The sequence below is a fragment of the Anopheles coluzzii genome, chromosome 3, assembly GCF_943734685.1.
Source record: "Anopheles coluzzii chromosome 3, AcolN3, whole genome shotgun sequence".
Lineage (NCBI taxonomy): Eukaryota > Metazoa > Arthropoda > Insecta > Diptera > Culicidae > Anopheles > Anopheles coluzzii.
This window is the reverse complement of record NC_064671.1, coordinates 2137574-2154878: the sequence shown is the minus strand read 5'-3', so window position 1 is coordinate 2154878 and position 17305 is coordinate 2137574. Positions and strand designations below refer to the sequence as shown.

The 17305-nt window shown below is 45.4% G+C and overlaps 2 protein-coding genes across 3 annotated transcripts in view; one reads left to right on the top strand and one right to left on the bottom strand.

Annotated features, from left to right (window-relative positions):
• Positions 1-17305, top strand: part of LOC120956163 (uncharacterized) — a 53949-nt gene extending 36644 nt beyond the window's left edge. For both annotated transcript variants that reach the window (XM_040377537.2, XM_040377538.2), the window contains exons 10-12: positions 3071-3332; positions 15553-15628; positions 16619-17305. In XM_040377537.2, the coding sequence (XP_040233471.2) occupies positions 3071-3332; positions 15553-15628; positions 16619-16853 (573 nt within the window). In that variant the 3' untranslated portion in view covers positions 16854-17305. The remainder of the gene's footprint in view (positions 1-3070; positions 3333-15552; positions 15629-16618) is intronic.
• On the bottom strand, positions 4127-5422 carry LOC120956165 (aurora kinase B). The gene is made up of 2 exons (XM_040377540.2): positions 4470-5422; positions 4127-4390 (listed from the first exon to the last, which is right to left on the bottom strand). Exons 1-2 carry the CDS (start codon positions 5286-5288, stop codon positions 4310-4312), a joined length of 900 nt encoding a protein of 299 aa, XP_040233474.1. The 5' UTR covers positions 5289-5422; the 3' UTR covers positions 4127-4309.

The window sequence follows — 17305 nt, the reverse complement described above, 5'->3', positions numbered from 1 at the left end:
CAAACCTTGGAATTGGAAGCTAAATTCACTTATGCACTTTCTACCGGCACTGATAGTGGAGTGTCCTTGTCGCTTGTGGCAATCCTTGGCTTGGTTGGTTTAATCACTTACGTTCTCTACCTGTCCGTGCTTATGGGAGGTTGGTATTTGTTCAAAAGGATTCTTTGCCCTATAATGAGGCCAGCCATATCGTTAGAAAGGTAGATTAAATATCCATTTCCATCAGCATCGTTAAAAGCACCAATTTTTCTAGCAAAATCTCAGTAATTTTGAAAACAATACGTTGCAAGTTATCTTTAGCACAAAGCAGATAAGACATTGTTACATTGTTATTGTAAGCATACGTCATCAAGAACTGAATAAACAAGATCAAATTACCACCATTTGGCTCGGCGGGCAAATCAACGCCGATCGGCCAATTAATTATCTTTCGTCATTCCCCGACCCCGGAACTCGAACCGAAGGCAAAACCTTGGCGACAGGGTCGTTGATTGGCTCGCAAACGAAGGAGTCCAATTAATTCCAGCTTTCCTATGCCACTGCTGCTGCTGATGCGGTGGTGCTGCTTCTAATTGGCACCGAAATCGATTAAATTGTAATAACCTCCGAGAAAGGTAATCGAATCTGCATCTCATAAAGTGGCAGCGCATTTTATTCATTCTGCTTCATTCCTAACTGCAAGCCACTAAAAGAATAGGGAATATGAATAATTGCCATAAAATGTACTCAACTTATGGAAACTAGCTGTAGAACTAGGCACATTAACAAAACCAACCTAACTGGGGCATCAATTCAGACTCGGCGCTGCATATTGCGCAGCATGATAGACAAACTTTCTTAATGCAATTTAACTTCATCAGACACACCATTGACACGGGCATAGGACGGCGATGCACTACTTCCCAACACCACCCTAACCCGGACCGTATTGCTACAATTGACAGCGAGCGGGCATCATTATACTAAACACTCGCTTCCGGGCGGAAGTGCACAAAGCGATCCGTTAATCATAACGAAACACACAAACACAATCAGACGCATTTCCCCTCTCCCCAATTCACACTAATTCGCTTTGGGGCTGCGACTGGAAAATGATGAAAATTTATTCATTGCACTGCTCCTTCACCACTCCATGAGCTTTCCGTGAGCTGTGCTCGGGTTGGTTTGGCCGCGTTTTCGGTTGCTGAAGAGCCAGCTCGTTCCATTGCAAACTGCGGGTGTGTGTATGTCTCTGGGGACCACTTCAGGCACGGCAATGAGCAAATGAATTTCTGTACGCTTTCGGTTATGATTCTGGGACAATAACGACCTCAAGCATCTAACGGCTAGCGTACAATGATTGCCGTTGTGTTTAGCGATAGAATTGAGTTGTTAACTTTTATTACAATTATACAATTATACAAATAAATGCAAAGAGTCTCCATTATATATTTACTGCAAATTTCAATAACGCTATATATAGTAATGGAACCATTTGTCATAGTTTTTATCCAAAAATCTGCACCATCTAATGGCAAAGGATCACTGCCCGTATATACTACCGGAAAGAAATAATGAAAATTGTAATGTTTTCAATTTTCTCTTCAATTCTCATGGTCTCATGCTTTTTTGCACGCGCAACCAACCTTACGAGAGCGATAGCGACTGCCAAAGCACTATCACCGTGAAACAATTGTTGAACATCCGGTTGGAAAAACCAAATTGGTCTTCGACACGCCGTGTGCCGGGTAGGAATGCTACAAAAAGTCCCGTCCAAAATAACTGCTATATCGGTTTCTGCAACACAAGCACACACGGTCACCACCACGAGGCCGGCCGTTACAATAAAACGAACCAGCTGTTCCTATTACAGTGGAATCGCTTCTTTGTTCTTCAGCCCAGTGAACCTCACTTGCCCAGTGCCAACATAGTGCCAACAACCAGCGCTCAACTCATGCAGGACAATCAGTGTATTGCCAGCCAGCCGGCCAGTTAGTTAGTTCTTTTATCGGAGCTACCCCGAGTGTGTGTACACCATCATACCATCGACAGCTGGTGCTTGTAATATTAGATTCAAAACTTTGAAGCAAGATTCGTTTTTGACCGGGATGGGTTGGATTCAACAGCTCTATCTACAATAGCGGATGCAGGTAACAACTTTTGATCCCCGGTTTTGTGTACAATTTGAAAAGTATCTATTTTTAACAGTGTAAGTTTAGGAAATTATGTGAATTCACACGGTTCTGTTGATGCACGACACACTTCATGAACAACTTGCATTGAATATCGTATAGCCAGCGCATCTCCTGGCCAGTGTACGACGTTCAATGAGTCCGCGCACAGAGTCCAAAAGTTTAGCGCACGAGAGAGATGTTCAAAATTTTTCCAATTAAGATTTTGTCACAATGCTGTTAGTTCGTTGCATGTCAGTGTGTTTCGTATAATGCTGCATCTTCTTTTTTGTGCACTAGAGCAGGAAATAAAAATGAGTTATGCTCCACACGATTCGTAACTCTTTTTTTTTTTTGGCGGAAACCTACACACATGTGTGTCCGTTGTAGGACACCGAATTGGATACCGAATTTGGCCCGGCATATGGCACTGGAACAAGTTGTTAGAAGTTCCCTGTCGCAATGATAACGTCATATCAAACACAGGACGAACACGTAGTTCGTCATCATCGTTGACCCGTTGGAGGAAACGCGCGCGCGCGCTCGTGTTTGCATTGGCCTTCACCCATGTATTCCAGGACAGTGAGGCTTGTTTTTTTGTGTACCGGAAATCCGCTCTTTTTCCATATTTCAATTTCAAACTAGTTTAGTTTGTCTCGGTGGGTTCATCGTAGGCAGAGGGCAGCTGGTTCGCGCGCGCTGTCCATTTCGGGATAAATTCCCATTTGTATTCCAATTTATGGCTGATAACTTTTTCACTCTACTCCTGTATATCTCTTTCTCTCGTTTCATGATGTTCCAATTTCTGTATTTCTTTTTTCATGTTTCACCATCATCTTAACGACCTGTTTTGCACAATCCAATCTACCACACCGCATCGAAACATGGATCATCCCTTCCGCCGGCGTAACTATGGACAGACGATCGTTCGCGAAATGAACCGCCTCGGCATGATAGTGGACCTATCGAAGTCGTCCGTCGGTACGATGAAGGATGTACTGGCGACCTCGCAGGCACCGGTCATCTTTTCCCACTCGTCCGCTCACGCACTGTGCAACTCGAGCCGGAACGTGCAGGACGAGGTGCTCGAGCTGGTGACGAAAAATCGCGGCCTGGTGATGGTAAACTTTTACAACAAGTTCCTGCGGTGCAGCGATAACGCCTCGGTGCAGGATGCAGTGGGTAAGTGGAAATTGTTCATTTCGTTCCTTTCTTTTTTCGTTCCTCTTTTTTCTCCCTATTTGCATGCACATTCACCCTATCGGCAGCGGTTTGGTATGCCAACCCATGCCGAGCCATCATCCTTCACTGTCACGGCTGATGGCGTTTGGTTGTGGTAGATTGATGCAACCGTCCAACACCGTTGCGGCGCGTGTTGCACATGATTTGTATGAGAGTGCTTCCCGACTTCAGTGACCCAGTGCACTTCCTAGCGCACATTTTCACACATACCGCAAGTGGGTGCGATATCATCAATCGACAGGCTCGAATACTTCCGGGGCAGGGCTGGAACAAACAGGGTAGAGCAGCGCCGCATAAGCGAACCACATGAAAGGGAAGCGGTCTTTTCATTACTCGCGCCTTTCAAAGCACGTTTGCAAGCTGTAACGCCCGGATGCGCTTCAAACCGGAAGCAAATAGAAACGAGTCCTTTATGGAAATCGAAACACGGAATGATACAGATCAACGGCGTGTGTAGGATCGGATTTGCAGCGAATCCTGGTGTAAACGGTTAAGCCGGATTGTGGGTCTAGTGCCCATACAAAGGATCTGTTTGGCCGTGCAATTAATCTAGATTCATCCTACGGTACAATCAGTACAATGGGTACTGGCCCTAGTGGGAAATGGTTTCCAATTCCCTTGCAATCATAATAGAAGCGAAATGCAATCTGTTATGCGCATTACAGGATAATACGGATTTGAATTGTCCACATGTGATATCTTTGGGAAGGGGGGTTAACTGTTCAACAAAGGAATGTTTTTACCAATCAAGCTAATGAGCTAATCAAGTTAATTATTTAAAAAGCTTAAGCTACCACCTCCAATACCACGAACTAATGCTTTCCGATTTGACCTATCATAACACACATACTGTCCAGTTCAGTGTAAAAAGCGCTTACATATACATATAAAGTACCAAAAGTGTCCGTCCGCTGCATTTACTTCTTCATCTGCACCACCCACGGATGGTTCATGACGTCTCGCAGCGTGATCCGGGAGCTGCTCGGAATGCGCAGCAGCTGCAAAAACGATAAGACATTTCAATAAACCATTCACACGCCACCCAATGCTCCCCACCCAGCCGCTCGTAAATCATACCTTTGAGATGAGATTAATCGCACCCGCGGTCATGTGCCGCGGATATACGATGTCCAGCCGCCGGATCTTGTCGTACGTGGTTTGGGTCGTCTGTGACTCGAACGGCGGATTGCCGACCAGAAACTCGTAGCACAGGATGCCCAAGCACCACTGGTCGACCGAATCGTCGTACATCTTCCCGTCCACCATCTCCGGTGGCAGATAATCCAGCGTGCCGCACATCGTTTTGCGCTTGTTCGAGTTGGTGTGAGCGGACCAGCCGAAATCGGCCAGCTTGATGTTGTCCTCGTCCGTGAGCAGAATGTTTTCCGGCTTGAGGTCACGGTGAATCACGTTGTTCGCGTGGCAGTAGTTGAGCGCATCGGCCACCTGCGATATGTACCGGGCGGACCGCCGCTCATCGAACCGGCCCTTCGGTGCCGCCTTCAGATGCTTGTACAGCTCGCCCTGTGCAGCCAGCTCGAGGGCCAGATAGATGCGTCGATCGTCGTGGAACCAGGTGTACAGCCGCAGAATGTGCGGATGTTTGAGGCGCGACTGGATTTCGATCTCGCGCAGCAGCTGCTTCTCGACGTGCCATTTGGTCAGCTGCGATTTGAACATCACCTTCATCGCGACCATGAAGCCGGTTTCCCGTTCGCGGGCGAGATAGACGCGCCCGAACTTGCCTCGACCCAGCGCACGCCCCACCTCGAAATCGTCCGTGGACCACTCGTACGGATTCTCGTAAGCCGGATGCTGCATCATTTTGATCGTTTGCAGCACTACCTCCGAATGGGCATTTACATCACCGTCCGTGGCGAACACATCATCATCCATGGTTGGTGTTGATTTGTTTGCACAATTAACCACTAACAGTAACTACAATTATGGATTTTTCGTGCGGACTACTGTTGTTGTCGCCTTACCGCTTGCTGTTTGGTTCAGTTATGGCGGTTGAAGTTTTTTGAACAGGTAATTTGACAGCTGCTGTCAAAAGTGTGATCTGTCCAGTGTGGCCAGATTATTTTGGCGGTTTTCGGTAGGCGCATCAAAGTTTTATCGGTAGTTTTCGGTAGGTTAAAACTCAAAACTTAACTCAAGTTGAAAGAAGTGAAATCGAAAGAAGTGTTAAGCGTGATGGGGGGGGGGGGGGGGGGGGGGTACTAATGCGCAAAATAAGAGTTCCATTTCAAAAGAATATGCATCCTTTACTTAGGATATGGATTAGATTTGGTTCAGCGGTTACACAAATGAAGGTGTTTCTGAAGTGTTGATCTGAAAATGGTACTAGGAATTCTAAACCAAAGAATGACTAAGATGCTCATTCTTTTTTCTCAGTGGTGGCAAGTTCTTTTTCTTGGGGCTCCACGCGACCGCTTAGGACCACTGCAGTGCTCCATTGGATACGATTTTATCGTATGTGCTGTAATTTGATTTTCGCTGGTTTATTTAGATTGATTTGATGGTTTGGCTGAGTTTCATCATTCAATGATTACAAAAAATTGAGATTTTTTCCTTCAAACCCAAATATATATACATCGGTATTTCTGGTCACTTTGCCCTCAGGGCAAGGCGAGCTTTTGGCGGCCACCGTCGCAAAACCGTCGCAAAACGTCAAAACCGGCGTCGCATGTACTGCAAACCGACGTCGCCAGCGAGCGAAACTCGCAACGATTTGGAGGCGCTGGCGACGGTCTTTTTTGACGTTTTGCGACGGTTATTGACCTTTCGGGCGAGCTTTTGCCCTGCGAGCCAGTGTGGCCAGATTATATTGGCAGATTTCGGCAGGAGCACTGTTCAGAACGCAACAATTTAAATTCAATCAATTATTTTCATGATTATCCTGCTAGCAAAGAGAATGAAAAAGTGTGCGACTTTCAGACGAGGGGCATGTAGAAACAGGGGGAGACGGTTGGAAGTACACGGAATTACGCAGAGCCGCGAGCGTGTTTTGGTTTCCACACAGTTTTTGCACTCACACAATTACACATGTGTGAATGTGTGCGTTCACTTTCAGCCTGCGCGCTCAGTTTGGTTTTCTCGCAGCGGCATGGTGGTATCGGTGTCTCGCTCGCACTAGTGCAGCTTGTTCGGGAAGAAACGGAAAGGAAGGGGTATAAGGAAAATACAATGAAACAGCGCGAGCGAGCATTCTTTTCAGTGAGAGCACCTCGTGTATTTTAAAGGCATGCAAGAGAGCGCCGGTCTGGTGGTACAGTCGTCAACTCGAACGACTTAATAACATGCCCGTCGTGGGTTCAAGCCCCGAATAGACTTACACCCATAGACTGACTATCCTGCTATGGTACCAATAAGTCACTGAAAGCTAAGCCCACTTCACTAGTGGGTACAAGCAGGCCTTGGCAGCGACTGTTGTGCCAAATGAAGAAGAAGAATGAGCAAGAGAGCGCATTCTCCCTGTGGTAGCGCTCCATCCGCCATTCATTAATTATCAGCCCAAAACAACGGACTTCGGATCCGATCTTGGGCCGGACCCCCACCGTGTGTTTCTACCTTCCCCAAGTGCCACAAATCCACTAAACGACCACTAAACGGCTTCTAAACGACTCAAGTTCTCTACCTAAACGGAATATAGAAAGACTTCGTTTAGCAGACGGCAAACGACTCATGCATTCTAAAAATAGCAAAAAAGCTGGTGGCGCTCTCTGTTAGTGGGATACCCCAACCAGTTGAGCTTCATCGCTTGGAGGAGAGCTTTCTCATTTCCTCTGTACTGTTGTATGGTTTCGCATTGAAGTTATGCATCGCTAGAACTAGAACGGCGATACGATTGTTTAAATACTAAACTCCAATGAACACCACCAGTATTGAAGCAAGTGAGATTTGAGTTATGGTCGTTGGTGTCGGTACCCACGTATCTGACCACACGACCATTCATATAGATTTTTGCTCAGAAAGTTAGAAGGCTATATAGGTCATGATAAGATGAAACTTGTCGAAACACATTGCAAGAAAAGGATAGCAATATAATAATCAGTTTTAATACGCCATCTATTGATCAAACCAATGAAGCTGTGGAGCTTTCATTTTTTTCTATGGATATTCAATTTTCCAGTCGTTTAAGCTTAATCTGTGGCGCTTGGGTCCCCTCGCCTGAAAATTTCATTCTCTTTGTCTGTCGGGTAAGCTTTAACCGCCGACAGCGAGATTCAAATTGAAATTTAAATGACTTTCTTTGATGAGAAATTTTCGGAATTCACGCAACTGACATTTTCTACTTATTATGAACATTAAATTTTAACGGATAAAAAGTGCCAGGCAAACAAACGTGCATCAGCGCGTTAAGTAACAAATGTGGTTAACAATCCTTGAAATAGCATCCCAAGCGCCACAGATTAAGCTTAAACGACTGAAAAATCAAATATCTGTGATTTTCGGTAGGATAAATGGAAAATCGGTAGTTTTAGGGCGGTCATCTGTGAATCGGTAGGCTTATAAAAAATCGGTAGGAATACAGATAAATCGGTATTTCTGGTCACTCTGGATCTGTCAGCTGTTCGTTTTACAGCGGCACAGTGTTTGGTGGAACATTTTGAATTCATCGTTGGAATAGAAGAAGAAAACGAGTAATAAAATATAAAAATATAAAAGTATAAACAGAGAAACCTTAATTATATCAGTTTATCTTCGTTAAGTCAATTTAATCAGCCACAGTTATGCTTCTGGATAAAAAATATGCAAATAAGTAAAACTGAATTTCTCTCAGATCGTATCTTTTATTCCTTCTCTAATAGCTTTCTTTCCTTAGGACAAGAAAGAAACAGTCTTAACGAGAACAGTTTAGCACAAAACGACCTTATCGCACACATTTGCATGCTTTGTTTTCCTCACCAAACCTTGAAAAACTACACTGACCGAATAACGTTAATCGATACTAGCAAAAAACGGGCTTATATTCAAACACAACGGCATCATGGAGCAAAAAGGGCCTCTACTTGACACACTCAACATCACCGCTCGAAGACTGTTTAGCATATAAAACCGATTTAAAGTTTTGAGCGGTGTGCTTCTTTGCATAGTGTGTGCGTCGCCGTATGCCACCAGATAAGTGACACTTTCGCTAGCCTAAAAACCACATCCGGTATCGGCAAAGGATGGCGGTGTAGCGGTGAGCTTATTTACTGAGAAGAACCTCAGAAAGAGCGCAACCCACATCAGCCGGATAACTCTGCGCGTCTGACACGTGGACGTCTGAAACGTTGAAGGAAGTGCCATTTTTTTGTATATTAAACCACCGTCGCAACATCCGGTCACATCAGCTGTGTCAGCTTTTGAAGGGTGCGAAACTGTTCCAAAATTTCAGAACTTTTAAGCTCAAAAGCGTAACATGACGACACCCAGTGAGTTGAAACGCACATTGCGACAAACATTAGAATCGCATGATTGCACTCGAGCGATTATCGTTGCTGGCATAATTCCTTTCCATATTTGCTCGGCAACACGCTCATAGCCAGCATTAATACAGCTTAAAGCATATCAGACGGTATTTGCTTCTAAGCAGCCGTTTTGTTCGGCATTAAAGCTTACTGTACACGTGTAGTAAACAATTTCCCAGAATATATCAATTCAATCGTAAAACACACGCTCCATGCAGCTGAAGTACTTTGCGTGAACAGGCTTTCGTGGAATAGAAAAATTGTTCCACATTGGTAGGTGTTTCTTGCAATGCCCTCAGCCGCACTACCAATGGTAGTCTACGAGCGTTTGAAAAAGTATCCCAATAAAAAGCTCCTTCCAAAGCTGACGCTCCTTACATTGTAGTGTGTGGAATGGCAAAAATGCGTATAAAATGGAACAAAAAGCTCGCACGAATAAAACGTAGAATAAAGCCAGCAGCCTTCCAAGAACAGGAATTCCAATTGGATGCAAATCTTGATGTTGTAATGTTTTTTCCCTCCAAGCCATGCCAGATGGATGGTAGGTCTGCTATAAAACATTTAACCTCCGCTTCGGCCCCTCTCTGACGATCATTCATTTTAACTCGTTTAAAGCTTCGTCTAATAATGCTCGCTTTATCCGTTTTAATATCATCAAAATTAAGCACCTGCACCTGTAGACGATTAACTGCCCTTACAACGCTGTTACATGCTGCACGCTCTCTCGTTCAAAGCTTTCCAACAGCAAATTACCAGGCCACTCCATGCCGGATCGTGTGACAAGCTTTCCGCCGGTTTTTCTCATGCTTTGTGCAGTGGACATGCAAGAATTTGTAGATTGCTTCCCATTCACCAGATGAAGAGCCTCCCTTTTTGGAGGGTCTCCTCCGGTCGTGACTTCTTGTGATGGCTTGAGAGTGGAAAGGGCATTCTTTTGCATCACCCAGCTGGAAGAGAGCGGTTGGGTCGACAATTCATCCAGTAATTATAGCGCTATGAGGGGTTCTCATTGAAGCTGTCTCTTTGCAGGATTTAAGCATGTTTCTACCCGTAAGGGGAACCACATCTTCCCTCAAAGGAAAAAGGGGAGTCATTGAGCCACATGCTGGGTGCTTTTTTCCACCATCCTTGCTTCCGTTTTTAAATGTGTTTTTTCTTCTTTCGTTTAACGATACTAGACAAAAACACACACAAACATAAAAGGAACACATTGGGAGCATTGAAATACCCTGGAACATGAAACATACCACCCAGAGACGGTGATGGATTTTTTTGGTTATTTCTATTCGGTTGTTGATGTGTTGGTGAAGCGACAAAAAGCTTTCCAAATCAAAGCAAAAAAGCGCTCCCCTACCCAGCGGCCGAACGATGCCAGGAATGCAAATGAAATGTTATAAAATGATGTGTCGTTTAATTAAAATTTTATGACCTTTCTTCTCGTGGTGACTGGCATTGGTGGAATATGTGTTTTGGGCGAGGAATGTTAACCAAACGACACATTTATATCTTCCCTGTGTGCCTTCGTTTGGGTTTTAAAAATTTTCTGACAAATTGTTCCCACCACCACCACTAGAATCGTTAAAAAAGCAGTACAACTTTATGAATTCCTCCCTCCAAGATATTGTACAGCACCGAGCAGGAATTGGAAACATTCAAAAACCAAGCGAACGTTTGCATTCCTCCTTCTCCCAGAGGCAGCTGCTAGCAGTCCCACGGAAAATCTTACCACCAAATGAGAAAATACATTCGCCCGAAGGCAAAATCCATCGCACACACACCTCCCACCCAAGGGACGTACGGAGGGGAAGCAAAGTGTGATAATTTGTTTTGATAACTGAATTAAAAGTTAAATTTAGATTTATTCGTCCCGATATCAAATTATTGGGATGCGTTCTGGCACCGATTCCACGAGCGCGGCCCAAATTCCACTCCGGCGGGGTGGCACGAGCCCCCCAGCATTCCGACTTCCGTCGCCGGAAGCAGAATATTTAGCAAAGTGATTTTTATCGCTGGCTGGCTGGCTGGCTGGCTGTGTTTTATATTTTCCTTCGCTCGGCATCATCGCCATCACTTTTGCAGCAGCGCTCCAAAGACAAATGCTTAAATCCGGCTGCCAACGGAGAGTCGGAGGGAGATGCGCATTATTTCCGTTAATTGGGTGAGGAATTAAATTTCTTAGGAATTGTGGAATTGGCACTTTTTGCCTTTTTTCTCCCGCTCCTTTCGAGTTTCCACCACGATCGGTTGGATTTTAACTTTTATCGCATTTTAGGACCAGCGCATCGGCCGAGGCCGTTTCGGCGTTGTGTGTCTTTTGAAGTGATTTGAAGCGTGTCGCAGTCCGTAATGATAATCATTATTATTTCATTTCGTATTCCGAGTGGCGGAAATGAAATCGAGGACATTAAATTTCGGGGATTTAATGCAAAGTTGCTCAAAGCACTTTTGCTTTTATGTCATTAGAGAGCATTTCATTTGTGTTGGCTTTTATTCATGCACACAAACACGCTCTCAAACGGCCGAAAGGAGAAAACATATGCACCGTTCGTGCCTGCTGCACAACGCCGTGCAGTGAATAATATTTGTTAAAATATTTATTCCCACACACCTTTGTACGCGTTACACATTCGCCATCGAGTATGCTAAACGCATCGTACGCCCCTCCTCGCTACAGCATTGCATTATTCATGGGCCCTCTGAAACGAAAACGATGCACCAATGTGCACCAGTACTCCCTCTCGATCGCACCCAATGAATTTTCGTTTTAGTCGAAAACGAAAAAAATAACTATAGATTTCAGTATATTCTGATTCCAACTTCCCGAAACACAATCCCGCTGTCGTCACCTGGCCCAAAAGGTTTGTCGTTTCGTTTGCGTTTCGTTTCGGCATGTACCTCCCAACGCCTCGGCTCGGGTTTAGCGCAACACAACACTGCAACACAAACTTTAGTTTTGTGACAAGCACAAAAGACTCAGCGGTGGATGCACCACACAGTGCATGCAGGAGAGCTTCCATTGGGGAACTGGTGGCTAGAAGTATCGCAATTTTCACGCCAACTTTCCACCGCTAGCCTCCGGTGAGTGTTTGGTTGGCATGCAGCTCCTAGCTTTTCTACCCCTTAAGGGAAAGAGCACAGCGCATACAGTGGCAGCAGTGGCAAAAGATGCAGCAAAAGGTACAAGAGCTGTTCCTTTCTCCTTTCCATACTTTTACCATTTTACCTCTGTATTTATCTGCACTCGTACATAGCAAACTTTCACTCGACGAGTAGGTTCACTCACCAAAAAAAACCAACTGTATGGCGTTGCCGTTGACGCCAAACCACCGTTTGGGAATGGCTGGAAGACGACAATTTTCCAACCATCGGAAGCTGCGACGAGCCTGGACGAGCTGTGTAGCAGCGCGGTGAGCGAGAGAGAGGAAATTTGAATTTTTTATGCAATGAAAATTTAATTTGCTCAAACTTTATTCCAATAAAACGGTGCCGATGGGCGGGATGGACAGGCGGGCGGGATGGATTTCGTCGATTTTCTGTGATTTTTAAGCTGCTGAAATGCTGCTGGACGAAAGTTTGGAGTTTGAAGTATCTGTTCGTTGGTTGTCGTTGGATGGATTGAGTTGTCGATTTTGTTAGGGGACATTTTTTTGGATTTATTTTGAAAATTTATCCTCATTTATGACTTCTACTTTAAGTCAATCGACACACATCACACAAACAGCCATGTTAGAGCATCTCGTTCCATCCACCCTTTTCGTTCATTATTCATTGCTTAGCTTCATTTAAAGTGCTCTTTAAATCCGCCACCGCTGCCAACTCGTCTTTAATGGCCTGTGAAAGCAATCCCACACACACACACACACACACACACACACACACACACACCAAGGATGCCAGTGCCAAGAAGGACAACCTCTTCTTGGAACATTCATTGTGGCACCTTTTTTTTCCTGTGCTTGTACGTCCACTCTTCTCCCTTACGGAGCAGAGCAACAAGCTAATACATCTTCCGAAGTGACATTTATCGATGGAAGGTTATATGCATATTCATGCGGTTAAACATGTCCCTTATCCCACCAGTAGTCCCAGCAGCTGCGGTGGTCCTCGGTCAGACTGTCCGTCCGGTGGTGCATAAGCAAGCGGAAAGCAACAGCACATTTAGACGCCACACCGCACTCTGGCTGAGTGTGCTGAGAAGCTTCTTTTTTGCTTTTTTTCCTCGGCAAATCACACCTTTCGCTGGGGGGATTGGGGAGTGGAAAAAGGATTGTCATTGGAGTGGAAAAGTCAATGCAAAAAGAGAACACCGAACATTCGTCAGGCTGGTTTGCTACATTATTTTGTACAGAATGTTGTACTTTATTATATACACAATAAGGGAAACGGAATTCACTGGCAATGGTTTTTCACTGTTTAAAAAAGCTTCCATTTTGCTTGTGCGCTGAAGCAGCAAGCAGATAAGCGGTGTGGAATAAATCACGCTTTTCTGCAAGGGAAAAGGAGTGAAATTTATGTAAAAAAATACATTTCGTTGCTTCAGAGGTTTGGTTGAAAACGAACATTTAATTATTAAAACACTTTATGTACAAAATATACCCGTTCAACGCCTGTTCAAATCCTTCAACATACGGTAATAGAGTGCATCTTCCCATCCTGGTTTCAACACGCGTAAAGTTTTAATGAAACAAACTAATCACCTTTCCAGCCAAAGTGCGCCCCACTAAATCATCTCAAGCGCGCACCGGGAAAACATCGAAATGAGCAAACAAACAAACAACAACAGCAAAAAACCGACTAGCTGATGCACAATTTTATTGCCCTTACCTATCCGTTTTTTTTAGGCTCTTCAACCACGCTCCTGTTGCTTTTGTACACCGAGGCACAAAACATAATTACCTCACCACGTGCAACAAACGTCCTGCAGCTCCTATCGTGGTGGTGGTGGTGTTGCATCGTAAAACTTATCGCTCCATGAAAGCCAGAAACCACACTCGGAAAATTGGTGGAAAATAAGGAACAAGGCAATGGGTATGGTGCGGCTGCCTGTTCGAGTACACACGGGTTTTCCACCCGGGTCGTCGTCTCTTCAAGAGCTTCTTCCCCTTAGTACTGCACGTGCCACCGGTTGAGGTTGCGCAAAAAGCCTGCCTGCATAAGCATTGTGCACACTACACCCCCTCCCCAGCAGTTGGGGTGGAAGGGAAAACGTTGGCAAAACATCGAGCACACACACACTGACACAACAGCCACACTTCCGTTTGGCCTGATGGCAGAACGACGCTCACTTGATGCTTACCGAGCTGTAAAGAAGCGCAGGCAAAAGAAAATGTTTTCCACTCGAGCACTGTGCTGCGCTGGTGATGGTGTTGTCGGTAGGTGAAAGGAACGCATTTCCATTCGATGGCAATGTGTGTGTCTCCGTACTGTTCTTCTGTATCTTCCAGTTCTTGCATTCGCTTATCCCGACTCAACAGACAACCTTCTTACATCGTTATTCGTTCTGTAGTTGTCCGGGCCGCTCCTAAATACGTGCACAATTCTTCTGGCTTGGTTTATAATATCGTTCACAATTTGCTTCCGCTGTCGGTTGCACAATCGGTCGGCGAGAGACGCGTTTTGGTGTTTTCCTGCATTGTCGAACGCGCGAACCGTGCCACTCTCAGCGGCACTTTTCCCCGGTCTTTCTTGTTAGATCACACGGGCGCACACACACTCTCTCTCTGTAGTGGCCCCTTGTAGCTGTCGGTAAGTTGCCGTGTTTATATGACCTAGCTCGAGTTGCTGGCACGTTTTTTGTGTTTTCTCTCTGTCTCTCGAGCACTCTTGAGTGTGTGTATTTGCACACATACTTCCCGGTGCACTTTCGATTGGTGATGCATCGCCAATGTGCCAAAGGCTGCCACTTTCCTGTCGAGACGCGGGTCGGCATCGTATGGGGCAAGTCGGTTTGCTTCTATTCCTCACCACGTACACGTACACGGTCCTTTTGGTTTTGTGGGGGGTTTTTCTCCCCATTCTCAAAATTCACTTCAAAGTGAAAATGGTGCGAAGTTGTCTTGTCTTCTCTTCACTTTCAAAAAAAATGTTCACCAAAAATGAAGAAGCAAAAACCAACCACACGATGTTGGTCCTTGGCCCTGGTGTGGTCGACAGCAATCGGAAGAATGTCACTTCGAATGCACTCCGAATGGTCATTGAAAAGGCATCGACTACTGTGTGTTCATCCTTTAGTAGCCCGGTGGCCTGGTTTTTGCCATTTACTGCTTGGCCGGAGGTTGGGGGAGCTTTTGTTCGTTCGGAAATGTCTGACCGTGCATAACGGGTCTCGGTTGACCAGCTTTTCATAAACGAAGCCGGCATTGTATGGCTCAGGAGCACCGTACCAGCAAATGGGAAGTGTCGGTCCCTCCGTTGATAGTGTCGATGCCGTTGGAATGGAATGATGAATGGTGCTGGTGCGTTTTGGCCTTTGCGTTGGAATGTCGTTTGCTGTCGATGGTCTCGCGGGTGTCGTTTGCCAAAGACCACCACTACTACTATGTCCGCTTCCAGCGGCTGCGTGCTGGTTGTGACTTTGTGTGTTTTTGAATACAAATTACACACAATGAAGCTGCATTACTTACTGAAATGAGTTTCTATTTCCCCGAAATGTGTGAGTTTTGGTATATTTTTTTTAAAAAAAGCTTTCCATCTTCTCGTTTCAGCACACATAAATCACATCAGACGAATCGCTGGCGTAGACCACGTTGGATTAGGTGCCGGCTATGATGGAATTAATTTGTAAGTGTACATGTAAATAGCGCTTTTTTTTGCCCAATTTCAAACATTCCGAAATATTCGTAAAACTAATCTCGTTTCCGCGCCCTCGAGAGATAAACTCAAACGCCTCGAAAGCGGCTTATTAAGCCGCGACCATTCATTAGCTCCGCAAGTGACGAGCAAACGACATACATACACACACACACACCGAAATCTTTGCCAGAGGCTTCCGGTTGCGCCATAAAAACAGCGCACTAAAACAGCAATAGACACACTATAAAAAGCTCAAGGACCCAAAACGTTGAAGACCACTCCGGGACGGCGAGAGGGAGAAAAAAAAACAAAAACACCAAGCCGGTCGCTCGGCCTTCCTTCATCATTTAGCCATCTTGTCGTTTGAGTGTGAAGGATGCAGTTTTCTATTTTTTTCTTCTTCTCTCAAGCGAGCAAATAAAAAAGTGATTCCATTCTGGTGTCCCTCGACGAAAACTAAAGCCGGAGAGAGCTCGTAAATTGACCCCCCTCGCCCATCGTTTTCCCCCGACGCCGAGGAGAAGATTCACGCACCATTCGGCGCGGCGTTCGTTTAATGACTGTTGGCAAAAACTCTTTCCGTCTTTTTTTTTGCGATACAGCCTTTCCATCCCATCTCATAAAAACAGTGAAAAAAAAGAATGCCAAAATGCGAAGAAAATATGATTACGGTGTGTCTCAACGCCTCGTATGTCGCGGCTTAATGGGCCACTTTTTCTTCGGGACGGTCGGGGTTTTCATGCGAAGATCGTGCGAGATTTGTTGCTTTTACTTTTCTTTCGGGGTTTTCTTTCGCTTTGAATTTACAGCCTCCTTAAAAACACACAATGAAAAGCGCCCTGCCCAACAACAACGAAAAAAATCACGCACCCAAGCGACAAAAAACAGCACCACCTAACTCTAACACACATCGATAAATTTTCTTTGTCCTTTTTGTGTGTGTTTTTCTCTCTCTCTTCTTCATTCCCTTCCAAACAGCACACCCCACGATCTGGAGGACGTTTCGAGCTATCCGCGCCTGTTTGCCGAGCTGCTGGGCGATGGGTGGACGCTGGAGGAGCTGGAAAAGCTGGCCGGCCGGAACTTGCTGCGGGTGTTCGAGGAGGTGGAAAAGGTGCGCGAGAATCAGCGCCTGTCCGGCGTTCGGCCGTACGAGGAAATTCCCCCGGTGGTGCGACCGGAGGAGCACGCGAACTGCTCCACCAACAGTTAATGGGATGTCCCACCCACGGCGACCCACGGAACTTCCGGTGAATGAACGCGTCACGGGTGATATTTTGCAGTGGTGCCAATACTGGTGGACTGGTTAGGAAAATGTTTTCAAATGCGAGGAAAATCCTATTGAAATGCCTTTTTGGAAGGAGAAATACGTAGAAAACAGGTTCCCAAAGGTAAGCTGCTCCTTCAAGCATTCCCAAGTAGATGATAAAAACCGGTTAAGAACGGTAGCGAGAAAGAATGCACCTTCAAGGTGTGCGGCGAGTGAAAAAAATGGAACATTTAATAAGCGTCTTCGTTCAAGGAAGACTGGAATGGAAAACGGGGCATGCTTTTGTTTTTGAGGTGGAAAAATTATGTACACATTATTATTCATTCTGCTGCATATTAGAGCTCAGATAACGTGTAGGAGATTCCCTCTAGAACACGGTTGCATCCCGGTAGAGC

Coding starts and splice junctions, on each gene's coding strand:
- LOC120956165 (XM_040377540.2), bottom strand. CDS start 5,288: ATGGATGATGATGTGTTCGCCACGGACGGTGATGTAAATGCCCATTCG. Junction 4,391..4,469: donor CGATTAATCTCATCTCAAAG/GTATGATTTACG, acceptor TCGTTTTTGCAG/CTGCTGCGCATTCCGAGCAG.